Here is a 24,347-nt window from a genome sequence, read left to right as displayed (position 1 = left end):
TTAGACTTGAATTCAAGCACCTATAAAAGTCTCTTTCTAGTATATTGCTTATTTCCTTGTATGACAATGGGCAATATACTTTTATACTATCTATATGATTTTTTGCTCCCCTTTTTGCTGCCCTATCTGCTTGGTCGTTATAACGGAATCCAGTGTGGGATGGTATCCAACAAAAATCAACATTTGTACCCTTCACAAATAGGGAGTGCAATAAATACCTAATTTCAAAAAATACATCTTCTCTTTGATTATTCTCAAAAAGGAGCAAACCTTTTAAGACAGATTGAGAATCAACACAAAACAGGATATTACTTATTATGATTGGTATATCAACAAGATGATTTAAAGCCATAAGGATGGCCACCAATTCAGCTGTAAAAATTGAATGTCCCTTACCTAAATAATATATATATACACACACACACCCGCACGTTCCAATATTCCGTTGCTCCCACAGTGTAGGCATGCATACACACACATACCTCATCCTCTACCCCTCCTCCCCCCCTCCCCCCGCACCCACCCCTCCCTTCCTCACACACACACACACACACACACACACACACACACACACACACACACACACACACACACACACATACGCACGTGCACAAAACTCTCCTGACACTTGTGTACACTGACACCCTCGCGCATGCACAAACGCACTCAAACACACAGACCCACACATACACACAAACACACACGCACAGAGGCTGCCACTGATTGGCCGCAAGAGGGATGGGAAAAAGATCTCTGATGCCAAGAACGTGGCGTCTAGTATGTTGCTCAGTCTATTGTATTTGGAAAAGCCCACAGAGACTCTGTTCCGTTTTGAAGAAATTTGCGCAATGTTGGTTTGGAAATGATGCCGATATTTGTTTGATTTGCAAAGCATCGTGCTCTACCTTTCATGCTAGACTTACGACCGGTCCCTCTCTCTGCTTTTATTTCTTTGAGGCGATCGATGGTGTGATGGCCTTGTACCTGTTCTTCTTGGTATTCTTTGACTTTTCTGAGGATTTCCGATTTTCCTAGATGTAGGCCGCTGGTTGCTGTTGCGTTACCAGCAAGTCTGTCAGCTCGCTCATTTCCCTTAACACCTGCATGTCCCGGGCAGTATGACCATGTGAGTTTTTTAATCTGAAAGTTGCGCATTGCCTTATGCCACTCTGGGCTTCCCATTCCATTTTCAATTTTCTGTATGAGGTTCATTGAGTCAGAATCATGGCATGTTGGTTTCCGGGCATATGGATGGACGATAGCCACTGGAGGGCATGTGTGACAGCTTCAGCTTCCATCGTTAGGCTGGAGGTTGTGACTTTGTAGGCAGCATTCTCTTCCCTAATTGTTTTTCCATTTTATTTCGCAGTGAATCCCCAACCGGATTGGTCTTTGGTGACTGAACCATCTGTGTATATGATGATGTCCTCTTCTTTACTGTTTTCTTCTATGAGTAGATTCACTTCCGCATCAGTTTTACCCTCTGGCCATTCCCGACAATGTCGTATCGTCAGCAAACAGTTCACAAAATGCAGTGATAAATAAAGGTAAATCATTTATATAAATGGAAAACAACATCGGTCCCATCACAGAACCCTGAGGAACACCATATTCAATAGGTAATAGAGAAGATTCTTTTCCATTAATTATCACCAGTTGTTTCCTATCAGATAAAAATGAGTGCAAGAGATCTAATGTATTGTTTGATAAGCCATAAATTCTAAGTTTTTTTTAAGAGGAAGTGCATGATCAATCACATCAAAGGCTTTTGCGAAGTCTACAAATAGAACTCCAGTAAAGTTATTATTATTTATATTAGTCAGCCACTTGTCAACTAAAGATGTTAGTGCAGTGTGGCATGAATGATTAGGTCTGAAACCAGACTGACTTGGATGAAACAGATTAAAGGAATTAAATTGACTAAAAATGTGTTTTTAATGTGGGTTTCTAGGGGTTTTGACAAAGTAGACAAGATTGAAATTGGTCTATAATTTGAAGGCTCTGCTTGATCCCCTGACTTGTACAGTGGGATTACTTTTGCCAGTTTAAATGCCTTGGGAAACTGATTTTTCGTTATACATAAATTGTAAATGTAAGTAAGGGTTTCAGAAATAACCGGTACAGAAAGTTTCAAAATTTTACTATCAATTCCATCCAAGCCTCTGGTTCCAGTTTGTTTTAAGTGTGATAATGCATTGCAAACTTCATGAACAGCCATTAAGGGAATTTTTGAGTCAGACGAAATATTTTTTGACGTACAGAATTTACTTAAACCTTCAAGAGTATTATTTAGAGACCTATCAGATTTTACAGTTGAACTACCTATTTCACAAAAAAAATTTCTATTAGGTTTATCAGGAGACATATCACTGACTGATGTACTTTTAGTATTGGCATTACGATTAGTGATCTGGTTTAGCGCTTTCCAGATTGATTTACTATCAGCTTTTGAAGACATTAGTTCTTGAAAATATTTCTTTTTAGCCACACGCTTCAGGTATTTAACCAAATTCCTTTGTTTAGCATACTCTTCTTTGGTTCCTGTTTTTAGTAATGCACCTCTTAAATTCATGGCATTTTGAAGATTTTGATGATCTTGTGTAAGCCATGGTACTTTCGAATGAATACTAACACGTTTAAATCTTAATGGAGCATTTTTATCATACACATTAAAAAAAAATGATACCAAACTTCAAATGCCTCATCAGGGTCTGTGAACTGGTAAACAACAGAAATATGCGAATTAATTAAATCAAACAAAAACTTATCAGGATCGAATGTTGAAAAGTCTCTATATTTAATTAATGTGTGACAATTTCTAGGAACTTTAACACCTTTCTTTAACCATGTTAAACAAATTGGAAAGTTGTCACTCAAACCATAAGCTGGTGAACATATCTCAACTATATTATGTATTGTAGATGCATAAATGTGATCAATAAGAGATTGTGAAGATGGAGTAATTCTAGTTGGCTTATCTATCATTTGGGTAAGATGAAATGATTCCACAGTATGTGTCCATAATTTATTAGGTTTTAATAAATCAATATATTTTAAAGAGGTCCACCCACCCAACCCGGTATTCGGGATTCAATAAAGAAAACAAGCGATTCATTCATTGTTCAGTGATTGGTGGAAATAAACTACTAATCCTGTTTTGAGTCCAAATGTGGCATCTTGCCTGATGAGGTGGTAAACCTGGAACAGATACTGCATTGTCTGAAACTACGCCAGATAATCGGATTAAAAAACAACAAAACAAAACAAAACAAAACAAAACAAAAAAACAACAAACCCGCACGAAAGCAGTTACCAGAATTAGAAAAGATGGGGGAATGTCTGATATTTTGTTCAACATGTGACAAGTATTAAATATATCCTATTTTAGATTCTGATTTATTCACCACTTATGGGCTGTATAATGATTTTCCATGATTAATGGTGATACAAGCAGAGGGAATGAAGTCAACAGTAAAAAAAAAATCCAACTAAATAAAGATAGCTTGAAAGACACAAACGAAAATCAAACTAAATAAAGATAGCTTGAAAGACACAAACGAAAATCAAACTAGATAAAGATAGCTTGAAAGACACAAACGAAAATCAAACTAAATAAAGATAGCTTTAAAGACACAAATGAAAATCAAACTAAATAAAGATAGCTTTAAAGACACAAACGAAAATCAAACTAGATAAAGATAGCTTTAAAGACACAAACGAAAATCAAACTAAATAAAGATAGCTTTAAAGACACAAACAAAAATCAAACTAAATAAAGATAGCTTTAAAGACACAAACGAAAATTAAACTAAATAAAGATAGCTTTAAAGACATAAACGAAAATGAAACTAAATAAAGATAGCTTTAAAGACACAAACGAAAATGAAACTAAATAAATATAGCTTTAAAGACACAAACGAAAATCAAACTAAATAAAGATAGTTTTAAAGACACAAACGAAAATTTAGATCAGCAAAAATACTACGCCTAGATAGGTACAAACGCAAGAGCAAGTTTGAAAAATGAAATTAAAAAAGTCCATAAAACGTTTTTTCAATATAAAAGTGAGTTCACGAGCAGTAATATAAACGTCCCCATCCAAGTATGATAAATGTCCAGATTTGACAAAGAATAATGCAAGATATATCAACAAGCTGGAATACAGTTATATCAACAAGCTGGAATACAGTTATGACTATCATTTGCATTATTTTACCATGGACGTCATGAAACAAGACACGTTGTTTGAAACATGACGAAGTCACTCTGTTTCAAACAAAGCATAATGGCAACCTCACAGTAAGTTATAAGCCACCACAACCAATAAAACTGCAAAAGGCGGGGACTACATTGCCATAAACCAACCAATAGAACTGCATAAGGCGAGGACTACATTGTCATAAACCGATCAATAGAACTGCATAAGGCGGGGACTACATTGCCATAAACCGATCAATAGAACTACACGAGACAAGAACTACATTGCGATAAACCGAATGTAACCAAAGAACTATTACAGTCTTGTTTGTAGACAATACACATGACTATCCTACATGAAGCGGGAAGGACTGAAGACTCAGCCCCAAACTCCGTAACCAGCACGCAGGCGTCGGTCGCTGACGGTCACAGTCGACTGAACACCAACTGTGACGCTTGGTTGACCGGTCAGTTGCTGTGCACACTGATTAACAGGGTTGAGTAGGAGCCAGCTGTACTGTGGTTGTCGGAGATGTAGCCCTGTATCAGAACAAGGTCCACATTAACAAACATAGAATGTTATCTATTTACTAAATTTATTATTAAAAAAAGACAACCCACCCTCATGTCTTTGCCTAAAATAAATGAATAAATAAATGAATGAATAGATAGATAAATAAATTGATATAGATAAATGATCATAAAAGATGAAAATGAGTGAATAAATAAATAAATACATGAATAAACAAATAAATAAATAAATTATAACAAAATATGATTTAAAAAAGATTAAATAAATGAATAAAAGGAAATTCAAAAAGATTGATAATATTCCACTTTTGTGTAAAATCAAATACAAATGAACTATTCTGAAGGAGGAAACAAAAACAAAAAAACTTCTTTCTGCGTAAATCATTGTGAACACTTTTCTTTGTTTAATTGATGAAAGAGGCAGGGGTACCAGTTTTCACCAAACAAGCCTTCCTGAGTACCTTTAGAGGATGACGGCCGCTGTTCTTTGGGCTGGGCCGACCCCTACCCGCTACTCACAGTGAATGAAAGGAGTCTGCACACAGAACATAGCACATGGCCTGCTATCAAAGGAACACACGCACCGTAAAAGACTTTAAAACAAGTCAAATAAGAACTCACAGTAGCTTGACACGACACACTCACACACACGCGCGCGTGGTAAGACAATTAGGTATTGTACAACATGTTGGCGTCCGTCTGTCTCGGGAGACAATGGAACTCTGCGCCTGGTTCAGTCAAGTTGTTGAGTTGCAGCGTCTGCTGTGGCTGTACAGTCCGATTCTGGATCGGCAGGCTCTGTTGCAGTTGTCACAGGTGAAAGTCGCACCTGGCTCAGAAGGTACGGATTCTGCCGTCTGCCGTCTGCGCTCTCTCCACTGTTCCCAGTGCTGTTCTCTCTTCTCCTCGCTCCTCTGGACACATGCCTTCACGGTCCTTCTCCAGCTGTTGCGGTCACCAGCCACCACCTTCCAACCTGCTGGGTCCATGTCGCCTGCCCTCATGTCTCGTTTGCAGACGTCCCTGAAGCGTGGGACAGGTCTTCCTGCAGGTCTGGAACCAGTAGCGAGCTCGCCATTAAGGATGTCCTAGGGGATTCGCCCGTCATCCATTCGCCTGACGTGGCCGAGCCACCGCAGACGGCGCCGGGTCAGGAGTGCAAACATGCTGGAGATGCCTGCCTGGTCAAGGACTTTCTTGTTTGGTACACGGTCTTGCCACGTGATGCCCAGAATTCTCTTGAGGTTAAGCAGGTGAAAGGAGTTGAGGCTGCGTTCTTGGCGATAGTAGAGGGTCCATGTCTCGCTGCCGTAAAGCAGAGTGCTGAGCACACAGGCTTGGTACACCTGCATCTTGGTGTTGATGGTCAGCATGGGACTGTCCCAAACCCTCTTTGCCAGGCGGGCCATGGCTGTAGCTGCTTTGCCAATCCGCTTGTTGAGTTCGGTGTCCAGGGAGAGGCTACTGGAGATGGTGAAGCCGAGGTAAGTGAAGTCCTCGACGACCTCGAGTGTGAAGTCACCAATTGAGATGCTCTGGGTGCTGCTCACGTCCTGGCCCATGACGTTAGTCTTCTTTAGGCTGATAGTCAAGCCAAACTCTCTGCATGCTTGGGCGAAGCGGATGGTGAGTCGCTGGAGTGCCTCAGAGTGAGTTGTCAGAGATGCGTCGTCTGCGAAAAGCATCTCGCGTATGAGAACCCGTCGCACTTTGGTTTTAGCGCGAAGGCGGGCCAGGTTGAAGAGACTGCCATCGCTTCTGGTGTGGAGATACACTCCGTCCTCCGACTGGCTGAAGGCATAGGACAGCAGCAGCGAGAAGAAGATAATGAAGAGAGTTGGGACCAGCACACAGCTTTGTTTCACCCCGCTCTTGATTGGGAATGGGTCAGAGGAAGATCCAGCGTGCTGAACGGTGCCCTGCATGGTTTCATGAAAAGACGTGATCATCCCCAGGAGCTTGGTGGGGGAAGGGAGGGGGGTGATCCGATCTTCTATAGCAGTGCGAAGAGGCCTTTTCTGCTGACGAGGTCGAAGGCCTTGGTCAGGTCGATGAATGCGACATACAGTGGCCGTCTCTGCTCCCGTCATTTCTCCTGTAGCTGTCGCAAGGAGAAGACCATGTCGACTGTTGATCTTCCAGCTCTGAATCCGCGCTGTGCCTCAGGGTATGCGCGTTCAGCAAGTGGCCGTAGTCTGCTGAGGACTACACAGGCAACGGATTTCCCAACGATACTGAGGGAGATTCCCTTGTTCTTGTAAAGAGTGATGATGTTGGCGTCACGCATCTCTTGGGGCACAGTCCCTCTTCCCAGCACTGCAGTAGCAGCTGGTGGAGTAGCGTGGTCTTTTTTCCAGCCTTGATGACTTCAGGTGGGATGCAATCTTTTCCTGGAGCTTTGCCACAGGCGAGGGAGTCAATGGCCTTGCCGAGTTCCTCTTCAGAGGGCGGGATGTCGAGTTCTTCCATGACAGGGAGGTTGGGGGTGCTCTCCATTGCTGCGTCTGCGACAATGTTCTCTCTTGGATTGAGTTTATGGTAGTGTTCCGCCCATCGCTCTACTTGCTCCGGTCTGTTATATCGGTGTCGTGCTCCGGTCTGTATATAATGGTGCCGTGCTCCGGTCTGTATATAATGCTGCCGTGCTCCGGTCTGTTATAATGGTGCCGTGCTCCGGTCTGTATATAATGCTGTCGTGCTCCGGTCTGTATATAATGGTGCCGTGCTCCGGTCTGTATATAATGCTGCCGTGCTCCGGTCTGTTATAATGGTGCCGTGCTCCGGTCTGTATATAATGCTGCCGTGCTCCGGTCTGTTATAATGGTGCCGTGCTCCGGTCTGTTATATCGGTGTCGTGCTCCGGTCTGTATATAATGGTGCCGTGCTCCGGTCTGTATATAATGGTGCCGTACTCCGGTCTGTTATATCGGTGTCGTGCTCCGGTCTGTATATAATGCTGCCGTGCTCCGGTCTGTATATAATGCTGCCGTGCTCCGGTCTGTTGTCATGGTGTCGTGCTCCGGTCTGTATATAATGGTGCCGTACTCCGGTCTGTTATATCGGTGTCGTGCTCCGGTCTGTATATAATGCTGCCGTGCTCCGGTCTGTTGTCATGGTGCCGTACTCCGGTCTGTTGTCATGGTGCCGTGCTCCGGTCTGTTGTCATGGTGTCGTGCTCCGGTCTGTTGTCATGGTGCCGTGCTCCGGTCTGTATATAATGGTGCCGTACTCAAGTCTGTTGTCATGGTGTAGTGCTCCGGTCTGTTATAATGGTGCCGTGCTCCGGTCTGTTATAATGGTGCCGTGCTCCGGTCTGTTGTCATGGTGCCGTGCTCCGGTCTGTTGTCATGGTGCCGTGCTCAGGTCTGTTGTCATGGTGCCGTGCTCCGGTCTGTTGTCATGGTGCCGTACTCCGGTCTGTTGTCATGGTGCCGTGCTCAGGTCTGTTGTCATGGTGCCGTGCTCCGGTCTGTTGTCATGGTGCCGTACTCCGGTCTGTTGTCATGGTGCCGTGCTCCGGTCTGTTGTCATGGTGCCGTACTCCGGTCTGTTGTCATGGTGCCGTGCTCCGGTCTGTTATAATGGTGCCGTACTCCGGTCTGTTATAATGGTGCCGTGCTCCGGTCTGTTGTCATGGTGCCGTGCTCTGGTCTGTTATAATGGTGCCGGAGACTTCAGTGGTGCCATCTTGTTTACGCATGGGCCGAAGGTTTTTTTCATGCCGTCGTACATGCCACGGGTGTTGCCGCAGTCAAAGGAAAGTTGGATGTTCTGACAGAGGTTCAGCCAGTAGTCGTTGGTGCAGCGTCTGGCAATCTGTTTGGTGTCATTTCTGGCCTTCTTGAGTGCGGCATGTGTCTTCTTAGAAGGCTCTCCTTTGTGGCTGATGAACGCCACTCTTTTGGTCTCTATTGCTGGTTCCAGAACAGCGATGCTGGCTTCGATCCTGACTGGATTCTGCTTCTCTCTTTTGCCGAAGGTTCCCGTGGCGGAGTTGTAGATGGCGTCACGGATGTGGTTCCATCTCTCCTCAGCACTGCCGGCAGGGCAGTCTTTGAGGGCATCTTCGATGGAGTTGGCCAAGCGGTCGCACAGGTCTGGGATTGCTGTTCCGGCAGTGCTGATGCGAGGCCAACCCTACTGCTTTGAGTGGTAATCCGTTTTGGTTGGAAGCGCACTTTGCAGCCAATCAAGGAGTGGTCGGTGTCGCAGCCAGCACTGTGAAAACTACGTGTGATGAGTACGCAGTTCAGCGAGGACCTTCGAGTGATGATGGGGTCCAGCTGGTGCCAGTGGCGGGATCTGGGGCGTCGCCAGGAAGTTCGGTGGTGTGGTTTGGTGGAGAAGAATGTGTTTGTTATGCAGAGGTTGTGGTAGGAGCAAAGCTGTAGGAGCATCTGCCCGTTCTCGTTCAGCTTGCCAATACCGAAGTGGCCAGTGCAGCTGGGCCAGGAGTCGTGGTCAGAACCCACTCGGGCATTGAAGTCGCCAAGAAGATACAGCTGTTCTGTGGCAGGGATGTCACGGATGGTGGTATCAAGCTCCTCACAGAACTGGTCCTTAATCTCCGCAGAAGAGCAGAGTGTGGTAGCATAGATGCTCAGGAGGTTCACTGGGCCTGAGCAGGTTGACAGGCGCGCACGCGAGGTAAGACCATTAGCTACTGTACAAAATGTATACAAGAAAAAGAAAATAAAACACCCCGTAAATAAACTGCATGTTTAACCCCCCCGACCCCGCCCCCCCTACCCCCGCCACCCCCCCTCCCAACACACACACAGAGTCGGAAAAAAACACCGCACCACCTTCACCCCACACCCATACACGAGTGCTGCCAGCTGATTTAAATATTGTTAGCCTGATGATAATTGACTCTGTGAATTTTAAAGAGAGCTATGTATCTTAGTAGCTGCATACTCTCTCTCTGTGTGTGTGTGTGTGTGTGTGTGTGTGTGTGTGTGTGTGTGTGTGTGTGTGGCATGGGAAGATATGTAATGCGGTTCGGTTGACTGCAATGGAGGTGCATGAGAGTTCAATGCTTACTAAAAGTTTTGTACAATTATAGCTGTATCTGTTTGGTGCCTTCATATTTAAATAAACAACTTTTTTTTTAAAAGTTAACTTCAAAAGAACGACAGCTTAGGAAAGCTCCAACAAATCCCGACAACTCCTATCCTTTCCCCAGTTTATCCCCACCACTACCACCACAATACACACACAGGGGGACGCGGCACATGTGTCACACGACAGCCACAGAGAGAGGTGGGGTAGGGGTTGGAGGGATGCTGGGAGGAAGAGGGGTGGGGGTGGCAGGCAAGAGGAAGCAGGAAGAGCAAGGAGGGTAGCGCCCCTTTACCAAGACGGGGTCGACGTAATAATAAATGATAATAATATTTATATAGCGCTGAATCTTGACAGAGACAAATCAAAGCGCTTTCACACCAGTCATTCACACGCATGCATAACTCTAAAACGAGAAACAGAAGACAAGGAAGAGGCAGGGAAGGGAGGCTATCTCGGGAAGAGGTGGGGTAAAGAAGAAGCAGGAGGTGGAAAGAGAGTAGCGCCCCTTTACCAAGTCGGGGTCGAGGTTGGGCCGGACCAGATCCATGAAGATGTCCCACCACATCTGCAGGACCTCCTTGCTGTGGCCCGTGTCGGGGAGCACGGCGACAGTGCGGGTGGCCGTGTTGTACGTGTGGTCCCAGGGCTTGGTGTTCGAGGTGAAGTGCACGATCTTGATGGAGCTGTAAAACATGTACATACACACACGATGTAACAAATTAGCACACAAAAAAGCAAGAATTCTACCCATGGCAATGTGAAAGTTGTCCCCTGGTAAAATTCTGTGTTTAAAAAATAACTTTGTTAGTAAAATGCACACGAGATGTCCCTAGTAAAATACTCCAGAAAAAAATCCACTTTGACAGTAAAATAGATGAAGTGGCAGAAGAAAAAGGGGTCGGGGTTCGCTGCACTGCTGCCATGTGCTCTGCCCGGGTGGGGAGAGAGTCCCGAATTCCACACAGAGATCAGTTCAGAAAAAAAACATTTTGCTCACGTTATTAGCAACTTAACCACCATGTCTCTCTGACTGTATAAATGATGTTGTTTACAAAGAGTGCAAACAAGCAGGACACAAACGAGGTGACCCTTCTCGTCAGCTCAAAGACACGCCAGCGACTGAAACACAGACAACCCAGGAAACAACCCAGCATCTGCACAGCCCGTGTCTGAGCGTAGGATGTAAGGACTGGTGTTGGCTACCTGAATGGTGGTGTCCCCCAGGCTTAGTCCTGTCACAAGGATTTCTATCCGTGACTCCTTGTGTGTGTGTGTGTGTGTGTGTGTGTGTGTGTGTGTGTGTGTGTGTGTGTGTGTGTGTGATGCATATTTGGATGTTGTCGATTCTTTTAAATATCTTGGTATCGAATTTAGTAGAAACGGAACTTTTTACAAAGCTAAAAAAATGATTACTTCAGTCAGCCAGAAATCAAGATTTACCTTTACATATTATTCTGGACATGTACCAGTCTATGATTGTTCCTATTTTGTTGTATGGTGCAGAAATATCGGGTTATGAGGATGTAGATATACTTGAAAAATTACAATTGAAATTTTTGAAACGCTTGTTCAAACTGAACAGAAATACTATGGCCCAAGTTGTTTATGGAGAAACTGGTATTTATCCAATTAGTGTGTTAGTGAAAATGAGATTAGTTCCATTTTGGACAAGCTTAGTGACATCAAACACAAAAAAATATTCTGGGAAAATATATTTGACATTACTTGACTTATATCGAAATGGTATTTATTCTTCAAAATGGATGAGTTGTATCAGACAAAGTTTAATAGAAGCAGGGTATGACTTTGTTTGGGATACTCAATTCTTCTTGGAGAGAGAATCTTTCTGCAAGAATGTCAACATTGCTTTGAGAGATAGTTTTCAAAATCTATGGAGACATGCTCTAGAGGCGAGTAGCAAATGTTTGTTTTACCGAAATTTCAGAAGTGGATTTGGTAGAGAAAAATATATAAGTCAAATGCCTGATAATTACGTTATAAGCTTCTTCAGATTTCGAAGTAGTACTCATAAGCTGGAAATAGAAACAGGGAGACACAAAGGTATACCACGAGAGTTACGGCTTTGTAAGGTTTGTAACATGTCTGTGATTGGGGATGAGTTTCATTTTATAATGGAATGTCCCAATTATGATCAGTTACGAAATAGTTATGTTCCTAAAAATATTTGTCTCCAAAATCGGTTTTTAATTTTTGTAGTATGCTCAAAGGAGGAAAAAAAGTCATTTTAGCTGTAAGTAAGATGATTAGATTTGCAAATTTTGTCTAGCTACACTTTTGGAGTTAAAAGACATGTGTGTTTTCTCAACTTTAATGTGACATTGTTGTGTATTTGGAAATGTTTGTTCTGGGCATGAAAAGATTATTTTGCAGTAATCCTCCATACTCCAATAGGAGTGAAAGGATAATTAAAACTTGAAATGTGTGTGTGTGTGTGTGTGTGTGTGTGTGTGTGTGTGTGAAAGTTAATGGGGTTGGGACTTCTCTATTCTCTTCTTCATTATTCAGTTAGTCAGTTTGCTCTTTTAAAGCTGGGTGTTTTTATGTGTTTTTTTCTGTCTTTATTGATTTTTGGTTATTGTTGTTGCTTTTAAGCATGTGCGCTTACTGCGCTGCTCTCGTGAAATAACAATTCATTTCTTTTCGTTTGTTGTGAAGTGTGGGTACTCACTCCGAAGAGGCGGAAAGGTTGGTGTACGAGGCGTGAGACACGACATTGTAGGTGGAGGGGAGGCGCTTCGTTGTGACACCTGTGGCCCGGGAGATACGGATACGGATACGGATAGTTTATTCAATGAAGGCCATGGCCCCTCATGAAGGGGGTACAGTGAATCAACATTCAAAATCAAAACCTTACAAATTACAGAAGTGAATGATAAACTGCAAATGATAATCCACAAATTGGATAATGCACAACTAATAATAATTAACTACATAATACACTGCGAAACTTAAAAGCCTTATATAAGTAAATAGCAAACTGTCTTATAACAGTTTCGTTAGTTGATGACATAAGCATGGCAAGTCGAAATAAAGTAGCGTGTCTATAATATTTTTGTGGAATCCACTCATGTCTAAGGTCATTCAAAGCAGGGCAACACAACACAAAGTGAAGTTCGGTTTCTTCAGCACGTCTGCATAAAGGACAACTAAGATCAGAGACACTGGACTTTCGATAACGATAATGATGAAGAAATATGTCAGAAATTCCAAATCGGAACCTGGTTGTGATATGTTTCAAATGCTTATCCATTTTCATTGACAGATAAGTAGGAATAGAGTGTATAGAAATGAACTGTCTGTAAAACTCAAACCTATCGCTATCTTGAACATGATAAGACCAATCTTGCCATCTACAGTCAATTAATCTTGTTCGGAGTGCACTAATAAATCCCTTTATGTCCCCTACCCCCTGCTGTAACCAAACATAACCAAATCCCAGTTCATATAATCTAACCCTAACCTTTGATACCCAGTTTACCTTGCCCCTCAAATCTAAATCATATAACATGTTAAATGCTTTTTTCGGCAACCTTGAATCTTCCATTTGTGTTATTTTCAACCAATAGCGAATACATCTTACTGTGGAATTGAGATGTATCGGATATCTTTTTGTCTCCCCATAAATTAAATCATTAGGCGTTTTCATGGTAACTCCAAGAAACTTTTTCAGTGCAAATAAATGAACACTCTCGCAGCAAACTGCAGCATTAGAGAGACCCCAAATTTCTGCTCCATATTGTACAATGGGTTGTACCTGGGAATCAAACAATTTAATAAACAGATCAAAAGATTGATTTTCTAAACTTGACAGTTTTTTCATAATACAAAGTAATGCTTGTTTAGCTCTACATGCAAGATCTTTACATGCAACTTTGAAACTCAATTTTGTTGAAAAATATATTCCTAAGTATTTATACACATTCACTACTGGCATCGTTATTCCATTATAAGTCCATTTTTCCCTAATTCCTAAATATCCACCTTTTCTAAATGCAATTATGTTACTTTTTGACATATTTACTTTCAACTGAAGTGATTTTGCAGCTCTAGATAGATTATTTAATTGTGTTTGTAAACCAATCACAGTTTCAGATATCAACACAACATCATCAGCTAAGAGGAGAATGAATAACTCTAGAATCTCACCAGTAAATTGTGCACCATGTTTTCCGTTTCTGACAACTTCTGAAGTTAGTTCGTTAATAAAAAGAGAAAATAATACAGGGCTGCACACATCACCTTGTTTTACGCCAGAAGTGCATTGAATATAATCAGTCATCTTCCCCCCACATCTAACCCTTCCTTTCACACCCGCATACATACTCATAATACATTTCAACAACTTTCCACGAACACCAGTTTTTAAAAGAATAGGCCATAGAATTGTTCTGTTTATGGAATCGAAGGCTTTCTCAAAATCTATAAAAGCCACATACAATTTACGATTCAAAGAAAACTGTTTTTGAATAAAGGCCATCAAAGTAAACATATGATCAACAGTTGAGTAGTTGTGTTTAAATCCTGCCTGGTATTCACCTGTAATATTGTTTTCTTCTACCCATTCTTGGAGTCTCTGATTTATAATTGTACTATACAACTTACTACTTGCATCACAAAGAGAAATTCCTCTATAGTTATTCGGATTGTTCACATCGCCCTTTTTATACAGTGGTAGAACAATAGATTCGGTCCATTTTTCAGGATAGATTCCTCTGTCAAATAACGAGTTAAAAAAAGTTACAAACAAATTCAAAATCAGGTCAGATTCAGTGGCATATTTTAACAATTCTCCAATTATACTATCAGGTCCTGCAGCTTTACGGTTCTTAATTTTCCTTAATGCAAACATCACTTCTTCTACCGAGATTGGACGATTTAAATAATCTTCTTCATCTTCATCTTGTTCCCACTGCAGTACGTTATCAGAATTTACCTCTTTTGTTGGAAGGGTTTTAAAGTGATCAAACCAAACATCATCAGTAATATTGTTAGCTGGCTGTTTTCTTTTAAGTGACATTTTACGAACATTGTTCCAAAATTCTTTCTGACTTTTGATAGAAGCAATTAATTCTGTCAACAATATATCATTAAACTGCTTTCGCTTTCTCTTTTGCAAATGTTTATATTCCCGTCTGGCCTTACAAAAACAATGACGATCAACATCATCCAGAGTACGTCTAAATTTGTTTAACAATCTACGAACATTTTTTCTAGCGCTGCGGCATTCTGCATCAAACCAATCTTTTGGTTTTAACTTGTTACTGATACTAATTTGTTTCTTCATATGTTTAGCAGCATCCTTGATACATTCATTGAAAACACTTAACGCTTGGTTTATATCAACACTAATTAGGCTAATTGCTAAGTTTATTTTTTCTTTAAATTCTTCTGAACGTATGTTATGAATGTATACATCAGCCAAGTCGTCACTCCACACAAATTTTTCTAAAACAAAATCATTTTCCAACTGTGTGTTTTCCAATTCATAACCCCGGCCTGCGAAACGGAGTTCCACATGCATATGATCGGATTCAGTTCTGTCAGTCACACACAACGTACATGAATCACACAACAATGCATACATATCACAAGACATAATGAAATAATCATTCACACTGCATCCACTATCCGATATATAAGTGTAGCAACCATTTTGGTCGCCATGACACATTCCATTAATTATACACAAGTCAAGTGCAGTACACATATTCAACAGCAATTTTCCATAGTTGTTGAGAACAGAATCTTCGGAACGTCTATTGATACTAATTGGGTGACTTCTTCGCTGAAACTCTAAATCTCCTGTAACTCCATGGCAGTGGTGGGAAATATTACATGTCCTGCCATTCAAATCCCCACACAGCAAGATATAAACATCATTGTAAGCTAATGTACAATTAATCAAAAAATCTTCCAATAACGCAATTCCATTTTCACAGTCAAAATATGCATAGTATGGGGAACCTTCGGGTGGTACATAACAGTACACAAACAACACATCTTTGTCAATACCAAATAATATCTTATCAATAAGTAATGCATCAAAACTATTAGATTTTACATCAACTTGCTTTACGTGTGGAAAATAAACATCTTTTACAAGACAGACAACTCCTCCCGATCGCCTCCCCTTTTCAGTGAATTTTACTGCAGGAATGCAAAAACTGTTGTATCCAGGGAATAATGAAGGTATAAAATCATCAATAAATGTTTCAACTAAACAAACAAAGTCAAACGAGCAAAGATATGAAACAAAGTCACCGTCATGTGATTTTGAAATCAACCCATTCACATTCCAATGAACAAAAGACAATGGCTTAATTCTACTGTTTTTTACACAAGCAGCACTTTTATTTTGATTCAGTACATCATTTTTCTTGCGCCTGTGTTGACAGACCACATTTTCAGGCGTTGACACACACCGCGAACATTCATCGTCAACTCTTGCACACACACTGTTTCCAACATCAAAAACACGTGCGAGCTCAGTGTCACACTGTCCAACACTGGACGGCAGTGCCGGTGTCACTGTTCTTTTTTCCATCCCATTGGAAAAAGCGTCACTTCTTAAACAAATGGGCAGGCCACTTCCCTATTTAAAGTCAACAAGTTTATCATTATTATCGACAGTGAATTTTTTGCCATCAATCAGTAAATGGTTGAACACCATCGTGGCTCTTTTCCCATCCTGCCTTGCTTTCTTCAGGTGCGGAGTTAGTCTACGTCTGATGTCTCTTACTCCCTTCGAAAAGTCCTCACCAATGAATATATTTGTACCTTTCAGTTTACCCTTAGCTTTCAGGATATTTACCTTTTGTCTGTAATAGGTACAGCAAGCAATCACTGGGGAGTCAGGCCTGGAACTCAGCCGGTGAACCCTGTCGAACTCCATCACGTCAGTCATGTCCAGGCTGTCAGTGAGGAGGTCCTGCACGACGCCCTCGCAGTCTGCACTGGTCTCGTTGGGTCTCCTAGGCAGGCCGTAGAAGAGGAGGTTGTTACGCTTGGACCGGCCCTCCAGGTCATCAATCCTTGCGTCGCAGTCGGTCAGCTTCTGGCAGAGGTCCTTGTTGGTCTTCTTCAGCTCTTCGTTCTCCTCTCGCAGCTTCGTCATCTCCTCCCTCACCCCCCTCAGGTCACTTCTCAGAGCAGCATAGTCTTCCTTAAGTTCTCGCACTTCCTGCTTCAGCTCTTGCTTCATTTCCTCCAGCTTAGTCTCCATCTGTGCCCCCACCTGGTCACTCACGGCTTTTATGGTAGCCATGATGTCGCTAAGGGTGGGTTCTGTGGCAGAAGGGGTAGGCATCGTAGAACCAGCGCCACTTGCTCTGTCCAGACTTGCTCTCTGGGAAGATCCTGCACTGGCAAGTCTGGTCTGCCTCATATTGTCCTTGCTGGGAGGAGGGTTTGGTCCTGGGTTGGTTTCAACGTCGCCACATTGCAGTAAAAAACCGCCCCAGAATAAATAGCAGAGGAGGAAACCAAAAGCGACACCGTCCACACGTCGACGCAGCGTGACAATGGCGACACTTGAAGCTGCCTTGTCCCTGGCCCTTTTCAACATAAAGCCGATGTAGACTGGCAAAAAGCGGCCACAAACAGCTCGTGGCCCGGGAGAGGAAGTAAGTGTTGAGCAGACCTTGGTCTCCACCTGCAAGGATTCAAACACACTGTGGTTGTTTTTCTTATAAAAACAACAACAAAAATCAACAAAAAAAAACACCAGGACCAAACTTCTAACATACTTGAGATGTAAACAAACAAACAAAAAAAGTCTGCATACATTTATTTGAATAAATTGCTGTGTGCTAAAAAAAAAGTGAACAAAATTTCAAGGAAGAGGATATCAATCGTCTAAAACAGTTCTTGATATTTTTTACATGTCTAAACTGTATGTAAATGTTTCAGAACATAAGGCATTGATCCTCTAAAACAATTCTCGACATTTTCTGCTTCTGTCTAAACTGTATCCAGAATTTCAGGGCAGAAGACATTAATCATCTGACACAATTTTTTGTTGTTGTGATTACTGCTTCTGTCTAAACTGTATCCAGAATTTCAGGGCAGAAGACATTAATCATCTGACACAATTTTTTGTTGTTGTTATTACTGATTCTGTCTAAACTGCATCCAGAATTTCAGGGCAGAAGACATTAATCATCTAAAATATTTTGTTGTTGTTGTGATTACTGCTTCTGTCTAAACTGTATCCAGAATTTCAGGGCAGAAGACATTAATCATCTGAAACAATTTGTTGTTGTGATTACTGCTTCTGTCTAAACTGTATCCAGAATTTCAGGGCAGAAGAGATTGATCATCTAAAGCGATTCTCGATAGTTTCTGCATGTGTGTAAACTGTATGTAAAATTTCAGAGCAGAAGACAATCATTCTCTGAGAAATTCTTGACAGTGTCATACACCGATTAAAACCTACGACATAAGCCACCATAACCATTATTATCCACACATCTGCATCACTCTAAATTGTGAAATGCATTGTGTATAACACACTGCTGGTGCAATTCAGAAACAAAGTATAACCGAACGTGAGCCGCTATGGAGGCCCACACACACTGATCTTTTTCAGGGAAACGGTACAAAGGATAGTGTGGCTTGTTAATTAACCCTTTCTCATCTGAAAGCACACGTGTTCTGTTAACCCTCTTCCTCCCTCCCAGCAATTCTGATCAACAGCTTCCACCGATTATCATAAAATGGTGACGCAAACATGCACACATACGCATAAATGGACACACACACACACACACACACACACACACACACACACACACACACCCTACAAAGACAAACTCGTGCCAGTCACACACGCACCACCATGACGCCTTCAACCCTACCTTCAACAGACTCTTTGGACAAAGCCAGAGCAAGGATTACTTGGTACGTCTCTGAGGACGGGCGAAACACGAAGACCCCGGAGTCAAAGCGTTTGGGCGAGTCAGGGTCAGGAGCAGCCGAGAGTTCTTCTTTGTCAAACAGCTCATCACATTTCTCCACCACCTGAAAGACACCAAATCACAAAACATTCCTTTTTTCTCCTTTCTTCTTTGTTTGTGGTCAAGACCTTGCGACATTCTATTTTCTGTATATTTCAGTGATGATGATCAGTGACGGGGCTGATGAAGACGCTGCTAAGGGGTCAATATTGATATGAGTACTTGTATAGCGCCTATCCTCAGTCAGAGACCAAGCTCTAAGCGCTTTACAAACACGGGGTCATTTGCACAACAGGCTGCCTACCTGGGTAGAGCCGACTAGCAGCTGCCATTTGGCGCTCATCATTCGTTTCCTGTGTCATTCAATCAGAGTTCAGTCGCGCACCAATACACACTCAGGAAGACATGTAACATTTTACGTGTATGACCGATTTTTGTTTGCCTACCCTGCCATGTAGGCAGCCATACTCCGTTTTCTGGAGTGTGCTTGTTTCCATAACCCACCGAACGCTGACATGGATTACAAGATTTTTAACGTGCGTATTAGATCTTTTGCGTGTGTATACACAAGAAGGGGATTCGGACACTAGCAGGTCTGCACATATGTTGACCTGGGAGATCGGAAAAATTTCCACCCTTTACCGACCAGGCGCCGTTTCCGAGGCACTTGCCCACGACCATCTACACTCACCAAGGTGTCGGCGTCCACGAAGACACACTTGTTGTACTGTGTCAGCATCCAGCAGTGGATCTTGTTGAACATGCCGATCAGGTCAGGACGGCTCTGAACGGGCAGGTTGCCTGCGCCCTGAATGTCCCCCTTGTTCACGTCCTCCAGCTTGTCAAAAACCTTCATCAGCTGCGATCTGAACGGGGATGAAAAAACAAAACAAAAAAACAAACAAAAAAAAACACCCCCCAAAAAACACACCAAACAAACCAAAAAAAACCCACCATTTTTTTAAGGGTCATGATTTCTCATTTTGTCTTCAACACGGATAGTATAAAGACTACCGTTTCTGGACCACCACACATTTCTGGCCACAGCCGACGAATTTGGAGTCACGGGAGTAGCTATAAATCAGAGGGCGTTAGGAGACGTAGCTATAAATCAGAGGGCATTATGGGGCGTAGCTATAAAACAGAGGGCGTTAGGGGGGCGTAGCTATAAATCAGAGGGCATTAGGGGCGTAGATATAAAACAGAGGGCGTTATGGGGCGTAGCTATAAATCAGAGGGCATTTGGGGCGTAGCTATAAAACAGAGGGCGTAAGGGGACGTAGCTATAAAACAGAGGGCATTTGGGGCGTAGCTATAAAACAGAGGGCATTTGGGGCGTAGCTATAAAACAGAGGGCGTTAGGGGACGTAGCTATAAATCAGAGGGCGTTAGAGGCGCAGCTACAAATCAGAGGGCGTTAGGGGCGTAGCTATAAATCAGAGGGCGTTAGGGGGAGTAGCTATAAAACAGAGGGCGTTAGGGGGAGTAGCTATAAAACAGAGGGCGTTAGAAGATGTAGCTATAAATCAGCGGGCGTTAGGGGGGCGTAGCTATAAAACTGAGGGCGTTAGAAGATGTAGCTATAAATCAGAGGGCGTTAGGGGCGTAGCTATAAATCAGAGGGCGTTAGGGGGAGTAGCTATAAATCAGAGGGCGTTAGGGGGAGTAGCTATAAAACAGAGGGCGTTAGGGGGAGTAGCTATAAAACAGAGGGCGTTAGAAGATGTAGCTATAAATCAGCGGGCGTTAGGGGGGCGTAGCTATAAAACTGAGGGCGTTAGAAGACGTAGCTATAAAACAGAGGGCGTTAGGGGGAGTAGCTATAAAACAGAGGGCGTTAGAAGACGTAGCTATAAATCAGAGGGCGTTAGGGGGCGTAGCTATAAAACAGAGGGCGTTAGGGTGCGTAGCTATAAATCAGAGGGCGTTAGGGGGCGTAGCTATAAATCAGAGGGCATTTGGGGCGTAGCTATAAAACAGAGGGTGTTAGGGGACGTAGTTATAAAACAGAGGGTGTTAGGGGGAGTAGCTATAAAACAGAGGGCGTTAGGGGACGTAGCTATAAAACAGAGGGTGTTAGGGGAAGTGGCTATAAAACAGAGGGCGTTAGGGGGCTAAGCTATAAATCAGAGGGCGTTAGGGGGCGTAGCCATAAAACAGAGGGCGTTAGGGGGCGTAGCCATAAAACAGAGGGCGTTTTGGGGGGCGTAGCCATAAAACAGAGGGCGTTAAGGAGGCGAAGCCATAAAACAGAGGACGTTAGGTGGCGTAGCCATAAAACAGAGGACGTTAGGGGGCGTAGCCATAAAACAGGACGTTAGGGGGCGTAGCTACAAAACAAATGACACAGTCAACATAAACGGTTGTACTTTTACACATTTTTAAAGTGAATGGGGGAAAAAGACAATAGGAAACACCAACACCATTGTCGTGGAAGTGCATGTCTGTTGAAACAATGTCTTCATGGTGCTCTGTGTTCTACTTCCTGTCTGATCGGGACTTTGATACAATATGTTTATGGTGCTCTGTATTCTATTCCTGTTTGATACAATATGTTTATGGTGCTCTGTATTCTATTCCTGTTTGATGCAATATGTTTATGGTGCTCTGTATTAATTTTTACTTCCTGTCTGAGCTGAAGCCCTGTCTGCAGCTTGACAACACTGACAGCTCAGCTCAGGGACCACAACACTGACAGCTCAGGGACCACAACACTGACAGCTCAGGGACCATGCTTTGTCCAAGACGTGGAAAAGGGTTAATCTACCCTAAACCACACACAAGTCATGGCCAGCATGGAAAAGGGTTAATCTACCCTAAACCACACACAAGTCATGGCCAGCATGGAAAAGGGTTAATCTACACTAAACCACACACAAGTCATGGCCAGCATGGAAAAGGGTTAATCTACACTAAACCACACACAAGTCATGGCCAGCATGGAAAAGGGTTAATCTAACCTAAACCACACACAAGTCCTGGCCAGCATGGAAAAGGGTTAATCTAACCTAAACCACAGACAAGTCCTGGCCAGCATGGAAAAGGGTTAATCTACCCTAAACCACACACAAGTCATGGCCAGCATGGAAAAGGGTTAATCTACACTAAACTACACACAAGTCATGGCCAGCATAGAAAAGGGTTAATCTACACTAAACTACACACACGTCATGGCCAGCATAGAAAAGGGTTAACAAGTGGGACTCGCTGTGTCAGCAATTTTCGTGTAAACCCCAACCATGATAAACTCTGTTCAGATTAGTGTTTTCTTTTTCTTCTTTAACCCCCCCCCCACCCCCCCCACCCCCAGCTTTATGTATGTTTGTCAAACCTTTTCTTACCGTTCAGCACTCACTTTTATAGCAAACGTCGTTCATTCACACACACCCATGACTGCTCAAACGTTATGAATATCAGGCAGTTGAATAGACCTGAGTCTCTCCCACAGGTTTCGAGTGAATGCCTTTTGCACAGACCTTTGGGGTCTTTGCATGTGTGTGTGTGTGTGTGTGTGTGTGTGTGTGTGTGTGTGTGTGTGTGTGTGTGTGTGTGTGTGTGTGTGTTGCATTAAGATTGTGAAATCAATACTTTCCTGAAATCTTTTCTAGGAGGGTTTAGTTATTTCGTGTAACCACTGGAGCCAAGCCATTGTTACCGGACATGGCTGATTTAATCACTTCAGGCCATAGCTCTTTTTGAAGGCTGAAATGAGGTTATTTTCACAGGGTATGGCTGATTTAATCACACCAGGGTATAGCTCTTACTGACAGCAGAGGTAAACATCCCACAGCAATTGTGAAATAAATACAGTTCAGCTATGGTGAATGCATTTACGTAGAGTGATCCTTAGGAGCTGTCACGTATTTCTCCGTTTCAATGCCGTGCTCATCTCGACGAAGAAAAAGGGTTTCCCACGACATTCACTTCTGAACATGACAGAGCAAACACACTCAAATAGCATGACTGCCTGCAGTACTAGGGTGAAAGAAAGAGAGGGAGGGAGGGAGGAGAGAATGAGAGAGAGTGGAAAGAGAGGGGGAAGTGAGAGTGACAGGAGAGAGAGAGAGGGGGGGTATATATAGAGAGAGGAAATAGAAAAAGGAGAGACAGACAGACAGAGACAGAGAGAAAGAGGGGCAAGAAGAGAGAAGGGTGTCATTAAGACCACAATGGACGGTAAAAGCAAAACAAAAAAGCTATGTGACCGTGAACCTTTAACCTTCGACCCTGACTCCATGCCCCTCCTGACCTCAACCCCTGGGACACGCCCTCGGTGACCATGACGACCAGCTGGCGCGTGGTACCGGCCCGCTTCAGGGAGTTGCCCAGCACCATGCAGCCCACTGCATTGGCATCTGTGGTGGCCAGCGTGACCCACGCCTCTTTCTGTGCTGAAGACACACACCACACCACATGACATGACATGACACGACATGACACGACACCACATGACACCACATGACATCGATGGTGGCCAGTGTGACTCAAGCCTCTGTGCTGAAAACACATCTTACCACATGACACGACATGACACCACATTCCATGGAATAACACTGCACTGAAAACACACACAACACCACATGACACAAAACCACATTACATAACACTGCACTGAAAGCAAACACCACACCACGTGACACCACACCACATTACATAACACTGCACTGAAAACACACACCACACCACATGACACCACACCACATTACATAACACTGCACTGAAAACACACACCACACCACGTGACACCACACCACATGACATAACACTGCACTGAAAGCACACACCACACCACATTACATATCACTGCACTGAAAACACACAAACACCACATTACATAACACTGCACTGAAAACACACACCACACCACGTGACACTACATGACATGACATAACACTGTACTGAAAACACACATCACACGACACCACATGGCAACACATGACATGACACTAATGAAAACACACTCACACCACATGACACCACATGACATAACACTGTACTGAAAACACACAGCACACCACATGACATTACATAACACTGTACTGAAAACACACAGCACACCACATGACATTACATAACACTGTACTGAAAACACACAGCACACCACATGACATTACATAACACTGTACTGAAAACACACAGCACACCACATGACATTACATAACACTGTACTGAAAACACACAGCACACCACATGACATTACATAACACTGTACTGAAAACACACAGCACACCACATGACACCACATTACATAACACTGTACTGAAAACACACAGCACACCACATGACATTACATAACACTGTACTGAAAACACACACCACATGACATGATATCGGTGGTGGCCAGCGTGACCCACGCCTCTTTCTGTGCTGAAAACACACAGCAACACATGACATGACACTGGAGAGTGAGACACACACACACACACACACACACACACACACACACACACACACACAGAGTTTGGGATCCACTTCAATGTGATGGGGTTTTCCAAAACAGCCTAATTCCTGGAATTCTGCTGGAAACTTTGCATGTACCGTTTGGGCATCTGCACTCAAGATTTGATTCACATTTAATGC

At 43.0% G+C, this 24,347-nt stretch overlaps 1 protein-coding gene across 2 annotated transcripts; it reads right to left on the bottom strand.

The window, feature by feature from the left end:
• Nucleotides 1-15,734: 15,734 nt before the first annotated feature.
• On the bottom strand, nucleotides 15,735-23,538 carry LOC143284196 (glycogenin-1-like). Of its 2 annotated transcripts, XM_076590864.1 has the most exons (4): nucleotides 23,017-23,538; nucleotides 19,459-19,633; nucleotides 18,669-18,831; nucleotides 17,099-17,464 (listed from the first exon to the last, which is right to left on the bottom strand). In XM_076590864.1, the coding sequence occupies exons 1-4, from the start codon at nucleotides 23,304-23,306 to the stop codon at nucleotides 17,238-17,240; spliced, it is 855 nt and encodes a 284-aa protein (XP_076446979.1). In that variant the 5' UTR covers nucleotides 23,307-23,538; the 3' UTR covers nucleotides 17,099-17,237. The 2 variants fall into 2 exon arrangements, with proteins under 2 accessions (XP_076446978.1, XP_076446979.1); XM_076590863.1 differs by lacking the exons at nucleotides 19,459-19,633; nucleotides 23,017-23,538 and having other exon boundaries at nucleotides 15,735-17,464; nucleotides 18,669-18,802.
• Between the last annotated feature and the right edge of the window lie 809 nt (nucleotides 23,539-24,347).

Source organism: Babylonia areolata, chromosome 7, assembly GCF_041734735.1.
Source record: "Babylonia areolata isolate BAREFJ2019XMU chromosome 7, ASM4173473v1, whole genome shotgun sequence".
NCBI classification, from domain to species: Eukaryota; Metazoa; Mollusca; class Gastropoda; order Neogastropoda; family Buccinidae; genus Babylonia; species Babylonia areolata.
Note: the sequence above shows the minus strand (reverse complement) of the source record. Positions and strands in the feature narration are given on the sequence as shown.